Source organism: Meles meles, chromosome 6, assembly GCF_922984935.1.
Source record: "Meles meles chromosome 6, mMelMel3.1 paternal haplotype, whole genome shotgun sequence".
NCBI lineage: Eukaryota > Metazoa > Chordata > Mammalia > Carnivora > Mustelidae > Meles > Meles meles.
In genome coordinates, this window is record NC_060071.1 from 42180072 (window position 1) to 42198484 (window position 18413).

Consider the following 18413-nt stretch of genomic DNA (forward strand, 5'->3'; position numbering starts at 1 on the left):
TGCCTACTTGTGATCTCCGTCTATCAAATAAATAAACAAAATCTTAAAAAAAAAAAGAATGATAAAAGTTTTATATTCATACGTTAGGTTAACACCAAGGGTCTTTGGGAATTTTTTCTTTAAAGACATGTACTGATATAAGCTTGCAAAAGACTAAACTAGGGACACCTAGGAATAGGTTTCAACATCGCAAACTGCTTGTGCAAAGGTATTTTTAACACAATAAAGAGAGTGTGGGTCTGAGTGGGCTCTTTTAGCATGCTTTCAAGAGAGTGAAATTAAAAATACCCGTATTCTTATGAATACCAAAGAATATACTGACAAACCCCAAAAGGCTAAAAAAGCATTACTTTTGTTTATTTACGTAATGGAACCTTCTGTTTCTGGTGACTGCTTCAATGTCTAATTATTAAAGAGCATCCTGAATTGTGAAACTTCCGTACCCGAGACATCTGCATAAAGTGATGATATTTCTGTGTTTCTGCATAAAACAAAGACAGCGGAGTTGACGACCTTTCCCCACCCATGCCGGGGCTGGGGTTACGAAGGTGAGCAGGCAGAAAAGCTCCCTGTTCTGATTTTTGCTCTGGCCCCTCGAGACTGGAGAGGGGGGTGGATTCTGCACTTGAGAAATGAGACCCAAGAGGAGATAAATTCTTTGCTTTGAAAGGAGCTGTGAGTGTTGATTCCCCACCCATTTCATGTGAATCTATGCGTTTGTTTATATCCTGTTCATTTCTGCCGCCGACCCTTCAGGCTGCTCTGACCCAGAGACTGGGTTTTTTATAAACCACAGAAGTGGATTCCTCACAATTTTGGAAGTCCAAGATCGAGGTGCCTGCATGTGCCCTTCTGGTGAGGGCCCTCTTCCTGGTTCAGGGCTGATGCCTCCTTGCTGGGTCCTCACGAGGTGGAAAGGGCTAGGGGATTTTCTGGGGTCTCTTTTAAAAGAACACTAATCCCATTCCGGAGAGCCTAAGCACCTCCCAGGGGCTCCACCTCCGAATACCACCATCTTTGGTGGTTAGGAATTCAACATGAATTTGGGAAGGTGGAGGGAGATACAAGCATTCACACCATAGCAGCTTCCAGATGTAAGTTGAGGCTCTCATGCTCACGGGCTCAGCCACAGGGAGACTGGGGCAGAAGACGGAGGGTAGAAGTTGGAGGTGAAGGGGGCGTGGGAGTGCTTCAGGAAGGGAAAAGGGGGGAAAGGACTTCAGAAATGCCCAGATTATCTCAAAGAACTTTCCGTTCTCCAGTTACCCGAGTAACCGGTGAGAGCAAGACGCAGCCTGTTTGGCGTGACTTTGGGCCCTGGGATAGTCCCCCTTCCCTTGTCACCCATCCAGAGTTTATCTGACTCGTGGTACCATCAGTCGCTGGGGGGTGAGATTGAATGACTAACAGACAACCTGCATTTATGCATGTGGAAATCTGCTGGGTTGTTACTTTAGGGTTTTTTTGGTTTTTTTTTTTTAATTCTTTATTAACATATAATGTATTATTTGCCCCAGGGGTACAGGTCTGTGATTCATCTGGCTTACACATTTCACAGCACTCACCATAGCACAATGTCCATAACCCAACTACCCTATCCCTACTCCCCCCAACCCTCAGTTTGTTTTGTGAGATTAAGAGTCTCTTATGGTTTGTTTCCCTCCCGATCCCATCTTGTTTCATTTTTTTCCTTCCCTGCCCCCCATCAGGCCCCCGGACTGCTTCTCAAATTCCTCATATCAGAGAGCTCATATGATAATTGTGCTACTTTAGGTTTATTTTAATTTTATATTTTAAGATTTTGGGGTGGCTACCCAGTGTGATCTTCCGTTTGCTCTTAGCAGTCCTGCTGTGTGGGACTCAGGAAGCTTCTGTGGGCAAATCCAGGTGCCTGTCCCTTAGACCCTTGCTTTCTGGGTCCCGTGCAAACAACTGAGGGGTGCATTTAGGGCACTTGGTTGGTTTAGGAATTGAGGGGTGCAGGGAGGTGTGAAGGCTGCATGCCACGGACCCTTCCTGGGCGCCTCTGGGTTTGGCAGTCATTTGGCGAGATGTGCTCAGGGTGCCAACTGCTGCCATCTTTTCCCTCATGAGGAAAAAGACGGCCAGATTTCCCTGGTTAGTCTTACTTTGAGTGACCAGGAGGAGATGCTTTGCAGAAGACATAACGTATATTCCAGGGGAGAATGTTTGGCTTTAGAATTCCCTTTGCAGGGGCGCCTGGGTGGCTCAGTGGTTTAGGCCACTGCCTTCGGCTCAGGTCATGATCTCAGGGTCCTGGGATCGAGTCCCGCATCGGGCTCTCTGCTCGGCAGGGAGCCTGCTTCCCTCTCACTCTCTCTGCCTGCCTCTCTGCCTACTTGTGATTTCTCTCTGTCAAATAAATAAATAGAATTCCCTTTGCAGCAGTCCATGTTTTAGGGGGTTCTGGGAACTGGGCTGGTGGCAGCTGGCATTGTTGGAATTCCGGTGTCCCTTTTACCTCCCCGAGGAGATGCTTGATAACCCAGGGCCTGTTTTCTGCTTTTGAAGTACACGCATCTTATAAACACGGCTGCTGGGGGCGGGGAAAAAGCCACAGTGATCTGATCAGGTTCCAGTGTGTTAAGTAAGCGGTGACACAGCAGCACCTGGGTGGCTCAGTCGGTTAAGCATCTGCCCTCCGTTCAGGCTCCTGATCTCATGGTCTTGGGATCGAGCCCTGAGTCAGGCTCCCTGCTCCACGGGGGGATGGGGAAGTCTGCTCCTCCTATCCTTTACCCCCCCACCCCCTGCCGCCCCTCCCTGATCATGCACACTCTCTCTTTGTCTTTCTTTCCAATGAATAAATAAAATCTTTAAATAAAAAACAGTGACTCCTATAACAGCGGGAGGTAGGAGCACACACGAAGGGTGGGAGAGGAGATTTGTTATGGGAAAGATGGGGCTTTTTAAAAATTGTTCAAATTTTTTTAAAAGCCTATGTGCATTGTGCACACTTTATTAATTTTAGTTCATTTATTCGTTCATTTGGTGCCTGCTACGTACAAGACACTGTCCTAGGTGCCAGAGGAAGGCCTCCTTGGAGAGTAACACCGCTCCTGACATCTGACAGTCCACAGAGGCTGGCTTGCTGGATACTGGTGCGGTGGGACATAGGGGCGCGTGGTCCAGTGACCACGCTGGTGTGATTGTGTCAGATGCTGTGGGAGGCAGAAAAATGAAAACGTGATCCCCGCACCAGAAAGAGCTCAGGTCTTTGGGACAGAGGGTCTGGGCCTAAATCCATCGCTGCCCCCAAGTGAGGTGTGAATTTAGCCACATCCGTAAAAGGGAGAAAATAGGGGCTGTGAGGCTCCGAGCAGATGGGTGCAGAGAAAGCCTCCCGTACCTGCCGTGGCAAGGTGCAGCCACCATGTGCATTTGAGAAACTTAAAATGCAGCTGTTGGGACAGAACTGATTAATAGAGAAGCCACGGCCATGTGGAGCCGGCTAAGGTGGACTGTCCTGGAATCCAGAGCGGGCAGGCCCTGTGGGGGTAGCTGACAAGGTTTTCGTAGCTGAAGGGAGATCATTTTTAATGGAGGAAGAAAGTGTTTGAAGTCAATGTCATAGTAACAGGGTGAGGATCGAAGCTTCTCTTGCTGGGTACCTGTGTCAGTGTTGGCCTCTTGGTGGCCGGGTAGAATGTTCTAATGGCAGTAGTGGGAACGTGAGCCTAAAGTATGCGTGGAGCTTGAGGAGCACCCCAGGGTGCGAAGTTGACTGTGACGTAGTGATAGACTGGAGAAGTGTCTCGGGAAACGTAAGAAGATGCCCCTAGGTTTTAGGAGGTGAATTTCTTGGGTGTTTGGCTTCAGCGTAGATAGTTGTAGATAAGTGTCATGTGTCAGGAATGGCAAGTAGGTTTTATTTTATGTCTACAGGGGTTGTCAGATGGGAGCGCGGTGTTGAGGATTTGGGGGCTCGATTTTGGCTTATGGCAAAAAGCAGTGATAGATAACCTTGTGTGTGTGTGTTTGGGTTTCCACTCCATATAGCAAATGTCATGGGTCTCTCTGGTTAAGGTCTTTTCTGTGTGCCTGGCAATAAAGACGTTTATTCTTGCAGCAATTACTTACTGAATTCCCACTATGGACACAGCACTGTACTTTAGATTCTCAGCTGTTGTCTGTGTTCTTAATTAGTTAATTATTTCAGGATGTTGGTGGTTAATGCTTTTCGGTGAACCAGTGGGCCCTCTGCCTCGTATTTAAAAACATTTTATGATCCAAGTTAGCTTTTTTTTTTAATTTAAATTTAAATTTTAAAATTTTATTTATTTTTAACCCACTGAGCCACCCAGGTGCCCCCATATTTATTTATTTTTAAGATAGTGAGTGGGGGAGGGTCAGAGGGAGAGAGAGAATCTTGGTCTGGAACGCAACACGGGGCTCCATCTCACAACCCAGAGATCATGACCTGAGCTGAAATCAACAGTCAGCTGCTTAACAGATGGAGTCACCCAGGTGCCCCAAGAACTTAGCTTTCTTGTGGCCGTAAGTGCCGTATTAAATTTTTTTTGCTTATTATTTTCTGTTATTTCCTTTAGCCTACAGTATATGATTTAATATTTTCTATTACCTTTGCAGTCATTATCAGTAATCTGACTCTAGAGATAGGGAAACACTCAGAGATGTTAAAGAACCTGTCCAGAGCCAGGACTGGACTTGATTCAAATGTCAGACACGTTCCCACCCCCACACAGCGGTGCTGGGCTCCATTACTTGTTCTCACAACTGTCAGCTTCCGTCTCTTAGCCCTGTGTTGTGGGGAGAACTTTTTAGAAATTGCTTCAGGGTCAAGAGGTGAAACAGGATGAATAATATATCTTCAACATTGTTTGGACATGAGTTCTGTATTTTCTTTCAGAGACCATGTAGAATATAAAATATCAGTCACCAAGTTTTAGAATTAAAGTTAGGAAGAAGAGGGACGCCTGGGTGGCTCAGTCAGTTAAGCATCTGCCTTTGGCTCAGGTCACCATCCCAGGGTCTTGGGGCCGAGTCCTGCATCTGCTTCCTTGCTCAGCAGAGAGTCTGCTTCTCCCTCTCCCTCTGCCTGCCGCTCCCCCTGCTTTGTGCTGTGTCTCTCTCTCTTTCCATCAAATAAACAAATAAATAAATAAAATCTTTAAAAAAAAGTTAGAGGGGCGCCTGAGTGGCTCAGTGGTTTAAGCCGCTGCCTTCGGCTCAGGTCATGATCTCAGGGTCCTGGGATCGAGTCCCACGTCCGGCTCTCTGCTCTGAAGGGAGCCTGCTTCCCTCTCACTCTCTCTGCCTGCCTCTCTGCCTACTTGTGATCTCTCTCTGTCAAATAAATAAATAAAAAATCTTAAAAAAAAATAAAAATAAAAATAAAAAAAAGGTTAGAAAGAAAAGAACATTATAAATATGTTGGTTACACACATGCTAACCAGGTAAGTAAGGAGAGAAGAGTGGGATTAAAATGTTCAAAAGTGGAACAGGGAAGGATGTAATGGGATCATCCGTGGGGACGGGAGGGAGCAGACTTCCAGAGGAGACATGGGGGTCCCTGGAAAGCCAGCCGGGTGCTGTGCTCCAGCCCGAGTGTGATCAGATTGGTTAGTCCTTGTGGCCGATCCTTACACTCCTGCTTGATTCTCCAAAACATCTATCCTTAGCATAAAAAGAGGCTTTTTCCTCCCCGTTCTCTTTATCCACTTACTTTTTGTGTGCAGTGGGTAGATTTAGGGGGAAGCTGCAGCACACAGTATTAAAAATTTAATTTTTTATTCTTTCCCCCTAGATGGAAAATTTTTGGTCGTCATTCTCATTTTTTTTTTTTTTAAGATTTTATTTATCCATTTGACAGAGAGGCAGGCAGAGAGAGAGAGGAGGAAGCAGGCTCCCTGCAGAGCAGAGAGCCTGATGTGGGTCTTGGTCCCAGGACCCTGGGAACATGACCCAAGTCGAAGGCAGAGGCTTTCACCCAATGAGCCACCCAGGCACCCCTCATCATTCTCATTTAAGATGTTGCTTGCCCTTCTCATGTTATTCAAACCATACTGAACTCTGTAGGTTAGTCAGCAACTCTCCCTTCATTTTCAAACCTCAGTTTATTTTTGAAATGGTTTTCCCAGGGACTTTTCCAAAGTCTTGACTGTGTGAAGACATTTCCTTCAAAACCTTAAAAGTTTGTTCAGTTTCCTATGTTTGCACCACAGAACTGATAGCTAGATAGGAAAGAAGAAGAGAATGTAAAGCTTAGTTTAGGTAAGACTGCCTCTTTCTGTCATAGTTGGGAATAAGCACATTTATTTATTTATTTTTAAAGATTTTATTTATTTATTTGACAGAGAGAAAGATCACAAGTAGGCAGAGAGGCAGGCAGAGAGAGACAAGGGGAAGCAGCCTTCCTGCTGAGCAGAGAGCCCCATGCAGGGCTTGGTCCCGGGACCCCGAGATCATGACCTGAGCTGAAGGTAGAGGCTTAACCCACTGAGCAACCCAGGTGCTCCGGGAATAAGTACACTTAAAAACTAGTGAGCATTTTGCTAATCTTTGGCTTTTCTTAGTCTGATTTCTCACTTTTACCTAGTTGAAGTTCCTAGTTGAAGTGCTCTTTTAAATGACTTGTATGATAAAACAGGAGTTACTCATTCCAAGCAGACATCCACAGAATCCCTTTCCTGTGCCAGGAGCCTTGCTGGGTGATTGGGCCAGCCTGGCCTGGCTCGTGGGGACTGTCAGCCTCAGGAGGGAGGGCAAGCCGTGGTGGAGACGTTTCCGAATGCCTAACTCTGTTTCCATGGTAGCTGGCAGGGCCGTTGGAGGGGCTGGTGAATAGGCTTCCAGGTTTTGGGGGTACCATGGGGAATTAGAGCAATGAGGTGGGGATGTGTGACCCAGCATTGTGACTAATCTCTGTGCCCAGCTGATAAAATGTGATGTCCCAGAGAGAGGAACTGTTTCTGTCTGGCCTATGTTCATAGTTCTTCCAAGTGCTAAGCTCTTTGTTCTTACTCAGAAACACACTCACTGATCTTGCTAACTAAAGCAATTATCATCATTTAATGGTCTTTTCCGAAAGCATTATTTCCACTCCAAAACACCACTTTTATTTGCCAAGTGCCACAATGTTACTTCCTGGCAATTGGTCTGCATTTATTGCCAAATTATGTAAGTCCTTGGTTGGGCTTCGTCCCCAGCCGAGCAAGTGTGTTCTGTGGAGAGCATTAGGATTGTGGCGGGGCCTGGTGTCTGAAAATAAACAGCTGTCCTTGAATTCATTCATTAATTCAGTGTTTACACTGTGCTTGGGAAGGAAATCCACATTTGTTTAAAACACCAGTGCCCAGCCGGGAAATGTCATTCCGTGAAAATATTGGATTGAGGTTTGTTGTCAAGGAAATGTAAATTGTGGACATTTCATGAAATTCAAATATGCGGATTAATTTGCTAATAGGGAGCTAAGATTATAATAAACCAAGGTGGCCTTATTCAAAGATTGAAATGTAATTAGTGTTGACTGTAGTAGCAACAGCTAATGAAAGGGGCTGTAAAATCCTAGAAAAGAATTTTATTAATAAATATTAGGAGGAACATTTTCATAGAAAACTCAGAGTCAGCACAGAAGAGATTATTGGTGAGTAGAATGTGACCCCATTTAGCAAATATCATAAACAAAACATTGCAGTGAACACATTTGTTTGCTCAGAAACTCTTCTGTCGAAAAAAGTATTTGTTATAAACTTTAATGAGTGCAAACGTTTGTAAAGATCCAGAATAACACGGGCCAGTGTTGCTTTGGCACAGGACCGGGGCACACCCAGGCATTCTGGTCTTGGCTTCTGTGCATTGCTTCCATAGTCTAAGACACGCTTGCTGTTGTTTGTCCTAGTTTTGAAGTATTTTGTAAATGTCATTAGCCTTGTCAAGCTAGATCAGTTTACAGGCAGGAGATGTATCCCCTTTTCAGAATCCCACTGGGATGTTAGTAAAGGCACAAGAGTGTTTCAAGCTACGAAGACAAGGAATGGCAGACCTCGTGGAGGAGAGCTAGTTTACCAGTAGAGGAGAAGCCATTGAGTTGGTGGTGGTAGAGAGACGAGGTGGCTTCCCTACAGGGCCGCTGGGAGGCTCAGAGATGAAGGCATCTGTTAACCTAGGAGGCGGGGATGAGGGGCTGAAACTTAGGGAATTATGTGAGTTGCCTTGAACAGCCAGCTCTCCAGGGCTCTCTCTACACCCTGGTATCTAGACCTCCATCTGCCTCTGCTCCCCTCCCCACCCCATGAGCAGGCTGGAGGTCTGTTCCCTGGAGAAACTGAACTGAGAGATCTTGGAAGCAGATAGGGATGACTGAAAACAGGGGGGTTGAATGAGAGCTGGGACCTCCATGCTCTTCCCCTGCCCTGTCCTCATAACACCAGCAGCCAAGCTCATGCAGCCCCAGATTCTTTCCTCAAGAAATCAAACCAGTCCAGAAAAAAATGCCCCAGATATAGAAATGTGTGTGTCCCTCATTGGAAATCTTGGTACACCCCATTCCTTGAAGCTCACCAGCTAATAACTCCTCTTCACACTTGCAGAGGCTCCAATCTGCTTTTAGGCCTGTACTGTTCAATAGGATTGGACGGCCAAGGATCTGAGTCCTCTTGGGAAATGCTTCAACAGGAAAGAAAGGACCAAAACAAACAGCAAAGAGAAACCTTACAGAAGATGGACCTATTGCAGAAAGCAGGAAAAAAAAATATTTTCTTTTGATAAAAATTATAGTATTTCAGAGAGAGAGAGAGAGAAGCTATTTCATGTCTAAAATGAGAATAGCATTTAGAATGCAACAGGACCAAGTAGAGAACAAGAAGGAGATAATGGGGATTACAAATTAAATACTTGAATTTTAGAAGAAGTTGAGGATGTAGCTCTCAAAAAGTAAAACTAAAAAGACAGAGTTGAGAAGTAGTTGAGGAAAAAAAAATCCAAAAAATTGAAACTCATTGTGAAACAGCTAAAATTTGCACTTCGTTTCCCCTGGGGAATGTGATCGGATGGGAAAGGGAAGCTGGAGAATCCAAGTTTTCATTATATCTTGTTTAATGTTGATTACAAATGTCAGGATAAGCCTGAAGATAAAAGTAGGCGTCATGAAATCATTGGGGTCGGTGAGTTGAAAATGGATTTGCAGATGAATGTCCTTCTCTAAGTTGTTCCCCTTTGTAAACCTGGAGGTGATGATGTCTAACATGTTTTACGTTTAGAAGAAGAATCATCAAACAGAAGAGACAGCACTAGGCCAGTAAGAGACAGATATATCCAGGCAGACTCAAGACAAACTGGAAAGACAAAGTAAGTCAGGATGTACTGTAGCTGAGTAAAAAATTGGTAAAGTTATATGGATATATTTTGAATTCCATACCTTAAAAAAAAGAGGCTATACCCATTACCCAGTAAATGTTGACAAAAATTATCCATACATTTGCCCACAAAGGAAACCTCAATACATTTAAAAAGGAAGGAATAGTAGAAACTTAATTTTTTTACTACAGCGCATGTAGAAATTCACAACATACAGAAATAGGGACCCTCCAAGCCAAACAACACAACAGCAGATGTACTGGATATGAAAAATCTTTTTCAAAAACAACTCATGGATCAAAGAAGAAATCAAATCCACAGACTGAAGCTACTTAGGAAATAATGATAAAAACATTACTGTGGTAGAAATTATTGGCTGCCTTCCCAGTGTCAAGAGGACACTGATTTTGTTCAGAGTGTCAGTGACCAGCTAAACATCCCTGTTTCTCAATCTGTCCTTGTAGTTGGGGGTGGCCATATGATTAAGTTCTCACCAATGAAATAGATATAAAATAATATTGGTGGGTGGGACTTCCAGGAAAGCTCCTTAAAAAGGTTGACTCAGCTGACCTAATGAACTTTTGACGTATGTGATGCTGGGTTAGCCGTTTTGTAATCCTAAGGAGTCTAATACATGCTAAAAGTAGATAAATGGAAAAGATGAAAGAGGTATTCCTCAGAAATATACTGCCATTATCCATTCTGGCCTTGGACTTCCTGCCTCCGGGGAAAAAAAAATTCCTAACTCTAGAGTTGCTAAGTTGGGTCTCTTTGTTAGTAGGAACCAATGCAATTCCTAACTGACACAGTCAGATATCACAACTCCTGGGATGTAATCAAATAATACAAATAAATAAATGAAGTGTGCAAGTCAAGAAGTTGGAAACCAAACAACAAAGTAAAATAAAGGAAAACAGAAGGAAATAATAGAGATGAAGCTAGAACTCAATAAGAAAATTAAAAAAGGGAAATGATTGAGAAATCTTGAGAGCTACTCTTTAGGGAAACAATTATTTTAAAAAATATATATAGAGAGATACACATCTTACTTGCTCAATCAAAAAATTAGGTGAAGAAAGCACAAAGAAACGTAACTGGATAATGAGAAATTATAAAGGAGATGAAATGATTTATAATTTGTCAAATTCTCTGCAAATAAACTTGAAAATGTGGATCAGATACGGGGCACCTGGGTGGCTCAGTGAGTTAAACCTCTGCCTTCGGCTCAGGGCATGATCTCAGGGCCCTGGGATCGAGCCCCACGTCGGGCTCTCTGCTCAGCGGGAGCCTGCTTTCCCTTCCTCTCTCTCTACCTGCCTCTCTGCCTATTTGTGCTCTCTCTGTTAAGTAAATAAATATATTTAAAAAAAAAAAGAAAAAAAAAGAAAATGTGGATCAGATAGACGATTTTCTTGGAAAATGTGCTACCAGGCTCCCTCCAGAATAGAAAGAAACCTGAAGAAGGCCCCTAGGAGTGAAAGAAAGGAGACAGCTGTTATGTGTGACCTGTTGCTACTGCTCTTCTTGGGGCTTCTTTCCTGTTGGAGTTCTCCAAGGGGGGGTAGAAGGGAATTTCTGGTGGGAGGCCCCAGGGTGTGGGTGGGCTGGGCATCCTGCCTGGTGATCTGTGTTCCGTCTTTGACGATGGTGGCCGCGCCCCAGAGAGGTGACAGCACTGATCCTTGGCGTTAGGACACCTCCCAAAATAAGAGACCTCGAGTCTTGCAGGTTTCGGTAACATTTTTCAGATCCATGTGTTACTAGAACATTTTTGGTAAGAAAAAAATGATGAAAAATTATTATTATTTTTTTAAAGATTTTGTTTGTTTATTTCACAGAGATCCCAAGCAGGCAGAGAGGCAGACAGGGGAGTGGGCGGGAGAAGCAGGCTCCCTGCTGAGCTGAGAGCCTGACTCGGGGCTTGATCCAGGACCCTGAGATCATGACCTAAGCCGAAGGCAGAGGCTTTAACCCACTGAGCCACCCAGGCGCCCCTGAAAAATTATTTTTAATCATTTGCTCTCATTGTCAGTCTCAGGAACAAAGTGACACAATGTTCTGAACATTATATCCAAATAAATAGGAAGATTTCAAAGCAAGATTGTGCATAAAAAAGGTAGAAAGTGCTATTCCAACAGGAAGGAGAAAAGAATTAAGTGGTGACCATCAGAATGCCTTCAGTCTTAATCATTTCATGGAAAAGTACCTTGTTCTCAAATGCTAGTAACTGGAACATCCTATTGGTTAAAAATAAATAGCATAAGGTGTGAGGAAACCAACTAAGGGAAAAAAACAAAGCAACCAGAACGGCCTGTCAGCCAGAAACAGAATAAGGTGGTTATGCCAAAGGTGTTTTCCGTCTTCCCCGCAGAGGCCAGGGTTCGAGCCCGATGTTGACAACTCCATGGTCATGGAGGGCATCCAGAAAGGCCTGTTTGGATGAGCATTTGGTTCCGAAGTGTCCTTGCTGGTTAAAGTGTTGCGTTTTCTTTGAACTTTCCCCTCATCATCTTCATTTAAACAGGTGTAATTCTAACCTAATGTCTTCTTTTTACCCCGTCTTTCCCTGGTAGCAGGAGCAGTGAACCATGGAGCTGTATTTCGGTGAATATCAACATGTGCAGCAAGAATATGGCGTCCATCTGAGACTCGCAAGTGATGATGGCAAAAAGTCACGGAATTCCCAACACTCGAAGGCAGGCTCCTATGGTGTCAGTATCCGGGTACAGGGAATTGATGGCCACCCCTACATAGTCCTGAATAACACAGAGCGGTGTATGGCAGGCACATCTTTTCCTGAAAATGGGCCACCATTCCCATCTCCGGTGATAAGTAACCTGCCCCTGCATTCCAGCAATGGGTCTGTGTTGGAAGAGACCACCGCCGAGGAATTGCAGCTCCCAGAAAATCCTTATGCCCAACCCAGCCCAGTGAGAAACCTGAAACAATCCTCTCTCTTTGAGGGCAAAAATGGGGTTCTAGAATGCAAAGAGGGGCCAGTGAAGCCATCCCACATGTTGAACTTTCAGAGGCATCCCGAGCTTTTGCAGCCCTATGACCCTGAAAAGAATGACTTGAACTTAAAAAACCCCCAGCCTCCTGAGAGTAATTGGCTAAACACTCTAACAGAAGAAGGTTCCAGAAATAAGAAGGCTTGGACTCGCTTCCCCAAACCTAGTAGTTCTCAGCCTACTGGCCCTCCTTTGGAAGATGTGGGCAAATCGAGCGTGACGGCCATTCGTTTGTGCAGCTCTGTGGTCATCGATGACCCCAAGAAGCAGACCTCAGTGTGCGTAAATGTTCAGAGCTGCACCAAGGACGGGCTGGTGGAGGAGGCCCTGTCCCCTAGTGGGAGGTCTCTAACAGCTCACAGCCCACACACCCATCCCGAGACCAAGAAAGCCAGGCCGGACGTGCTTCCCTTCCGGCGGCAGGATTCGGCGGGACCTGTCCTGGATGGAGCTCGGTCCCGGAGGTCCTCTTCCTCATCAGCAACTCCCACTTCGGCCAACTCTCTGTACAGATTTTTACTTGATGACCAGGAATGTGCCATCCATGCTGACAATGTGAATCGTCATGAAAACAGACGCTATATCCCCTTCTTGCCAGGAACTGGGCGGGATATTGACACAGGATCAATTCCTGGTGTGGACCAACTGATTGAAAAGTTTGACCAAAAACCAGGGCTCCAGAAGAGAGGAAGGTCTGGGAAGCGAAACAGAATCAACCCGGAAGATAGGAAGCGGTCCAGAAGCGTGGATAGTGCCTTTCCTTTTGGTCTCCAGGGGAACACCGAGTACCTAAACGAATTTAGCCGGAACCTGGGCAAGTCCAGCGAACACCTTCTCCGCCCGTCTCAGGTGTGCCCACAGAGGTCACCGGCTCAGGAGCATCGGGGGAGACAGAGCGTGGGCCGGGCCTTCGCGAGGCTGCAGGGGGCCCACCTCAGGCCTCCTCAGCAGAGCAAAGATGGGAAAGTTCCAGAAAACAAAGGTGGTCAGGAGAGTACAGACACACACGCATCTTCCCTCCCAGCACAGAATAAAAAGGAGGAGGAAATCAAAACAGCCACAGCGAAGCTGATGTTACAGAATCGCCCACCAGCAACTTCGCCCGACTCTGGCGCCAAGAAGATTTCTGTGAAGACATTTACTTCCACCTCCAATACTCAGGTAATGCCCGTGGGCTTTTCCTTCCTTGCTGCAGGAAGCTACAGGAACGCAGACCCTCACCTCACTAACGGCACATCCGATTTGTTTCAGTGTTCCCCTACAGAGTTTTCAACCTACTGCCAATCGTATGGCAGTTTTCCAGGTTAAGTCAGGTACAGCTAGAATCCCATCGTGGACTTTTCTGTCAAGGGACTTGTGAGACACTCTCTGCTTGGTCTTTCCTGTTTGTGTCTGTGTGGCATTTGCAGGTGTGCAGAATTTGTTTCCACACAGAGGTTCAGTGCTTAGGTTTGTGTAGATATATTAATTTTTCTCCTGACGTTGAGTGACTGGGTTAATATCTGGCCTGAGAAATTAGGTTAATTTTAATTTAGGTCACTCCTAAAGTGACGGAATTGACTTAAGTGGTATATTTAGTGTTTTGGCAGTACCAATAAAAAATAATGAGAGTGGTAAAAATGATGATAAGGTTGGTAAGTGTCAGGCACTATTTATTTGTTATAGATTCTAGGATTGCCCCAACCCTATGAAGGTAGGTACTATTAATCTGTCATTTACAGGTGAGAAAATTGAGGTGAGGCGAAGTTAAGTAACTCGCCCAAGGTTATGGAGCTCCTGAGTGGTGGAGCCATTGTAATGAGGATCCTTACCTGAGGAATTGTTTTTGGAAAGTAGCAATGTGTTTGGAAGCTTCTGCTTCAGGGTTTTGCCTTCTTCCTGGAAACTTCATCCTGTGGTTTAATAACAGGTTTTATGTTCCAGGCCACACCGGATCTGTTGAAAGGCCAGCAAGAGCTCACTCAGCAAACCAATGAGGAGACGGCCAAGCAGATACTTTACAATTACCTCAAAGAGGGGTCAGTGATTTTCCTTAAAGGAGCAAAGTCTCGTCCTTACTAATGGGGTCTTAATTTCCTTTCCTGAGACCTTCTGTTCTGCCCTCCCTTCCTGCAGTGTGTGAACAGTTTGAGGCTTAGGAGTCAGTGGCTGGAGTTTGCATAACAGTACTTGAGTCTTGGGTGTGGGTGTGAAGAGCAGGGGGAACATGAGTTTATATATATATAATTTATTATTATTTTTTAAGGAATTTCTGCATCCATTGTGGGACTTGAACTCACAACTCCAGGATCAAGAGGTGTGTGCTCTTCCAACTGGGCCAGCCAGGGACCCCTGTTTTTCAAATGACTCTCTATTGTTTAAAAAGAAGTTCAAAGATGGGAAGAATGTCTCCTCCTCAGTTTTGACTGACTCTGCCACCTTGAGTTTGTCATGCATACAGTAGTAATCAATCGTCCCTTATTAGTAGTGATAAATAAAACCACCTCTTCCCCTCCCAGGAGTTGACATTGGCCAGGAGCCCCTGCTTCCTTGATTTTTAAAGCATGTATGAGTCATTTAAAAGCACTGCTTTTCACATACTTATCTTGGAGGTTGAATTTGAGTAATCTGGTTTTCAGTCCTTGCTTAGATATTAGGTCAGGAATTTGCAGTTTCTATTTATTGTCTTATCAGATAGGATTAAAAAGGGGGAAAAAAGCTTTACAACCCGACGTGACTGCAAGTCACTTGGCAAGTACTCATTGGTATCAAAACTTCACATTTTTCCATCGTACCTTATAATTATCGAGCTGACAAAATGGTTCAGAATGTAAGAGAGGGGCTCTTTTTGGCATGGGGATGGGGGTGGGGACTAAAGAAGAGATTCTTCTAGCCAAGAACTAGCTGTTGGTGTCTCTCTGTGAAGGGTTTTGCCATGATAAGATTTAGGGAGAAGAGCTTTCGATTTTTAGAATTCTTTCTCTAAATTCTTTTATATATTTTTTTGCTCATGATTTATTGAGAGACTGGTGAGACAGACGTTAACAAGAGGTGACTATTTGAGGACACTTATTTAAAAATGTTTTCCTCATTGCCAGGAATGCATGATAGAAGGTGTGGTCGAAGTTAATAAAACTGTCTGGGGCTCCTGGGTGGCTCAGTCGGTGAAGCATCTGACTTGGGCTCAGGTCATGATCTCCGGATCCTGGGATCAAGCTCTGTGTCGGGGGCCCCTGCTCAGCAGGGAGTCTGCTTCTCTCTCTCTCTCTCTCTCTTGCTTGTAAATAAATGAAATCTTTAAAAAACAAACAAACTCTCTGATCATTATCCGTGAACGTGTAGATGAAGCTGTGGTGTTGACAGTCTCAGCGGGGGCGATTTATTTTTTTTAACACAGGCTAAAAAGCCAGTTAAGGTCACTGTAGATCATTCTTAGCGTAAGATTTACAAGTAAAGTGTGGCTGTGGGTTGTGTGTGAGAGAGAGACACACACACACAGAAGAAATTCCTTGCTGGAATGAATATAAGTCATTTGAGTCCAACAACAACAAATTACTAAATTTTACTGTATGTTTTCTCCAGACTCAGAATGTGGATGCCTCTCTTTTACATTCCCTCTTGAAAATGGGAACCCTTGTCCCAGATTGAGTGTTAACATAGAACAGCTTATTTGGGAGAGAAATACATCATCCGTCCTGCTCTCCTCACGCTGGCTTTGTCTGTAGCCTTAATTAATTCATACCTCTTGGGGCTGATCTTCTTAAATGGGTCTGTTGTTTGTATGTCATGGCACTTCAGGTATCCCGAGACCCATGGTCATACCCCTCACTGTTTTTTCTGCTCCCTCTTTCCCAGAAGCACCGATAATGACGACGCGACTAAACGGAAAGTCAACCTGGTCTTTGAGAAAATCCAGACTTTGAAGTCTCGAGCAGCAGGGAGCACACAAGGAAATAATCAAGTAAATTGGAGTTCTGTATTCTGCAGAGGGCATTTAATGTGGAATGTGGCAAACGAATTGCTGTTCCTTCAGCCTGTACATTGGGTTATTGCAGTAAGTGGGAAGTTACCCGAGTAGTGAGCAGGACCTAAAACGGGAGATCCACGTTGTAAATATTATGGTGCACCTGCCTTTTTTTCAGAAAGGCGTTTAAGAGATTTAATTTAAAAAAATATGTGGGGCGCCTGGGTGGTTCAGTGGGTTAAAGCCTCTGCCTTCGGCTCAGGTCATGATCCCAGGGTCCTGGGATCGAGCCCCGCATCGGGCTCTCTGCTCGGCAGGGAGCCTGCTTCCCTTCCTTTCTCTCTGTCTGCCTCTTTGCCTACTTGTGATCTCTGTCTGTCAAATAAATAAAATTAAAAAAAAATATGTAACCTGTAGCAAGATGAAACAGAAAGGTGGTGAAATTTAGAAAGAGAAAATAAGAACAGGAAGGACGAAATGAAATCAGGGACAGAGAACCCTAACGTAATCCAAGGTCCCGAAGGAAGAAGGTAAGTGTGAGCTGGACCCAAGCTCCAGAACTTCAGAGAATAAGGTCTAGAGGCTGATGAAGCCAGCAAGCATGGGTGGAAGAGACAGGAAGGAGTGGAGTGGGGCCAAATTCTTTTTTTTTTTTTTCCCATTTTATTTATTTTTTTCAGCATAACAGTATTCATTGTTTTTGCACAACACCCAGTGCTCCATGCAAAACGTGCCCTCCCTATTACCCACCACCTGTTCCCCCAACCTCCCTGACCCTTCAAAACCCTCAGGTTGTTTTTCAGAGTCCATAGTCTCTTATGGTTCACCTCCCCTCCCCAATGTCCATAGCCCCCTCCCCCTCTCCCAATCCCACCTCCCCCCAGCAACCCCCAGTTTGTTTTGTGAGATTAAGAGTCATTTATGGTTTGTCTCCCTCCCAATCCCATCTTGTTTCATTTATTCTTCTCCTATCCCCCTAACCCCCCATGTTGCTTCTCCATGTCCTCATATCAGGGAGATCATATGATAGTTGTCTTTCTCCGATTGATTTATTTCACTAAGCATGATACGCTCTAGTTCCATCCACGTCGTCGCAAATGGCAAGATTTCATTTCTTTTGATGGCTGCATAGTATTCCATTGTGTATATATACCACCTCTTCTTTATCCATTCATCTGTTGATGGACATCTAGGTTCTTTCCATAGTTTGGCTATTGTAGACATTGCTGCTATAAACATTCGGGTACACGTGCCCCTTCGGATCATTACGTCTGTATCTTTAGGGTAAATACCCAGTAGTGCAATTGCTGGGTCATAGGTAGTTCTATTTTCAACATTTTGGGCCAAATTCTTTTTTTAAAAAACTGCCCATTCCATTTATCGTACTGAATCCAGTTGGCTTGTGGAGACTTTTTTGTTGTTGAAGGAGTCATCTCATGTTTGATGAACATTGACTATGTGCCCGACATACCTTGTACCCTGAAAGGAAGCAGCCTTTGATAGGGATGACTAGAAGCTTACTCCCCAGTCCTGCACCGCCTTGAACTGGGACCCATTTCTTGCTTGTGTGTCTTCTCCGTCCCTCCCGGGGAATTCTGCATGGAAAGGAAAGAGTATACCCGAGACAATTCACAGCAAGTTTGTCTAAATGCATATAAAATATACAGGATGTTCTTAGGCCTCAGTTCTCTCTTTTCTCTACTGGTCAACACTCAGCTAACCCATGACTGCTGCTATGGCATCCATTAACACAATTACGTACACACACACACACACACACACACACACGCACGCACGCGCTCTTCCCCTGGGGGAATCTTTAAATTATACGCCTAGCTTATAGGCAGGCTTCAGGGGCTCTACATAGTTCTTAAAATTGATTTAGGGATTTTGTGCTAAAACTCTTAAATCCAAATTATCAGGGTGACTCTTGCTTTTCGCTCAACTGCATATTTTTAGGGTGAATACATCCTTCGACCTTGATGTTAAGATTATCTTCGTGGGTCACAGGCTATGGGTATCCAGACCAAACTAGGGAAGTTAGGTTAAGCCCTCTGGAATCCGGGACACTGACAGTGTCTCCAAGAGTAAAGAAGGCTCTGGGAGAAGAAGGGAAGGCA

The 18413-nt window shown here is 44.7% G+C and overlaps 1 protein-coding gene across 6 annotated transcripts in view; it reads left to right on the forward strand.

The window, feature by feature from the left end:
* CGNL1 (cingulin like 1) overlaps positions 1-18413 on the forward strand; it is a 158832-nt gene that overhangs the window by 48150 nt on the left and 92269 nt on the right. For 5 of the 6 annotated variants that reach the window (XM_046009522.1, XM_046009524.1, XM_046009521.1 and 2 more), the window contains exons 2-4: positions 11913-13511; positions 14274-14368; positions 16185-16290. In XM_046009522.1, the coding sequence (XP_045865478.1) occupies positions 11928-13511; positions 14274-14368; positions 16185-16290 (1785 nt within the window). In that variant the 5' untranslated portion in view covers positions 11913-11927. The remainder of the gene's footprint in view (positions 1-11912; positions 13512-14273; positions 14369-16184; positions 16291-18413) is intronic. The other variant, XM_046009526.1, reaches the window with a different exon arrangement.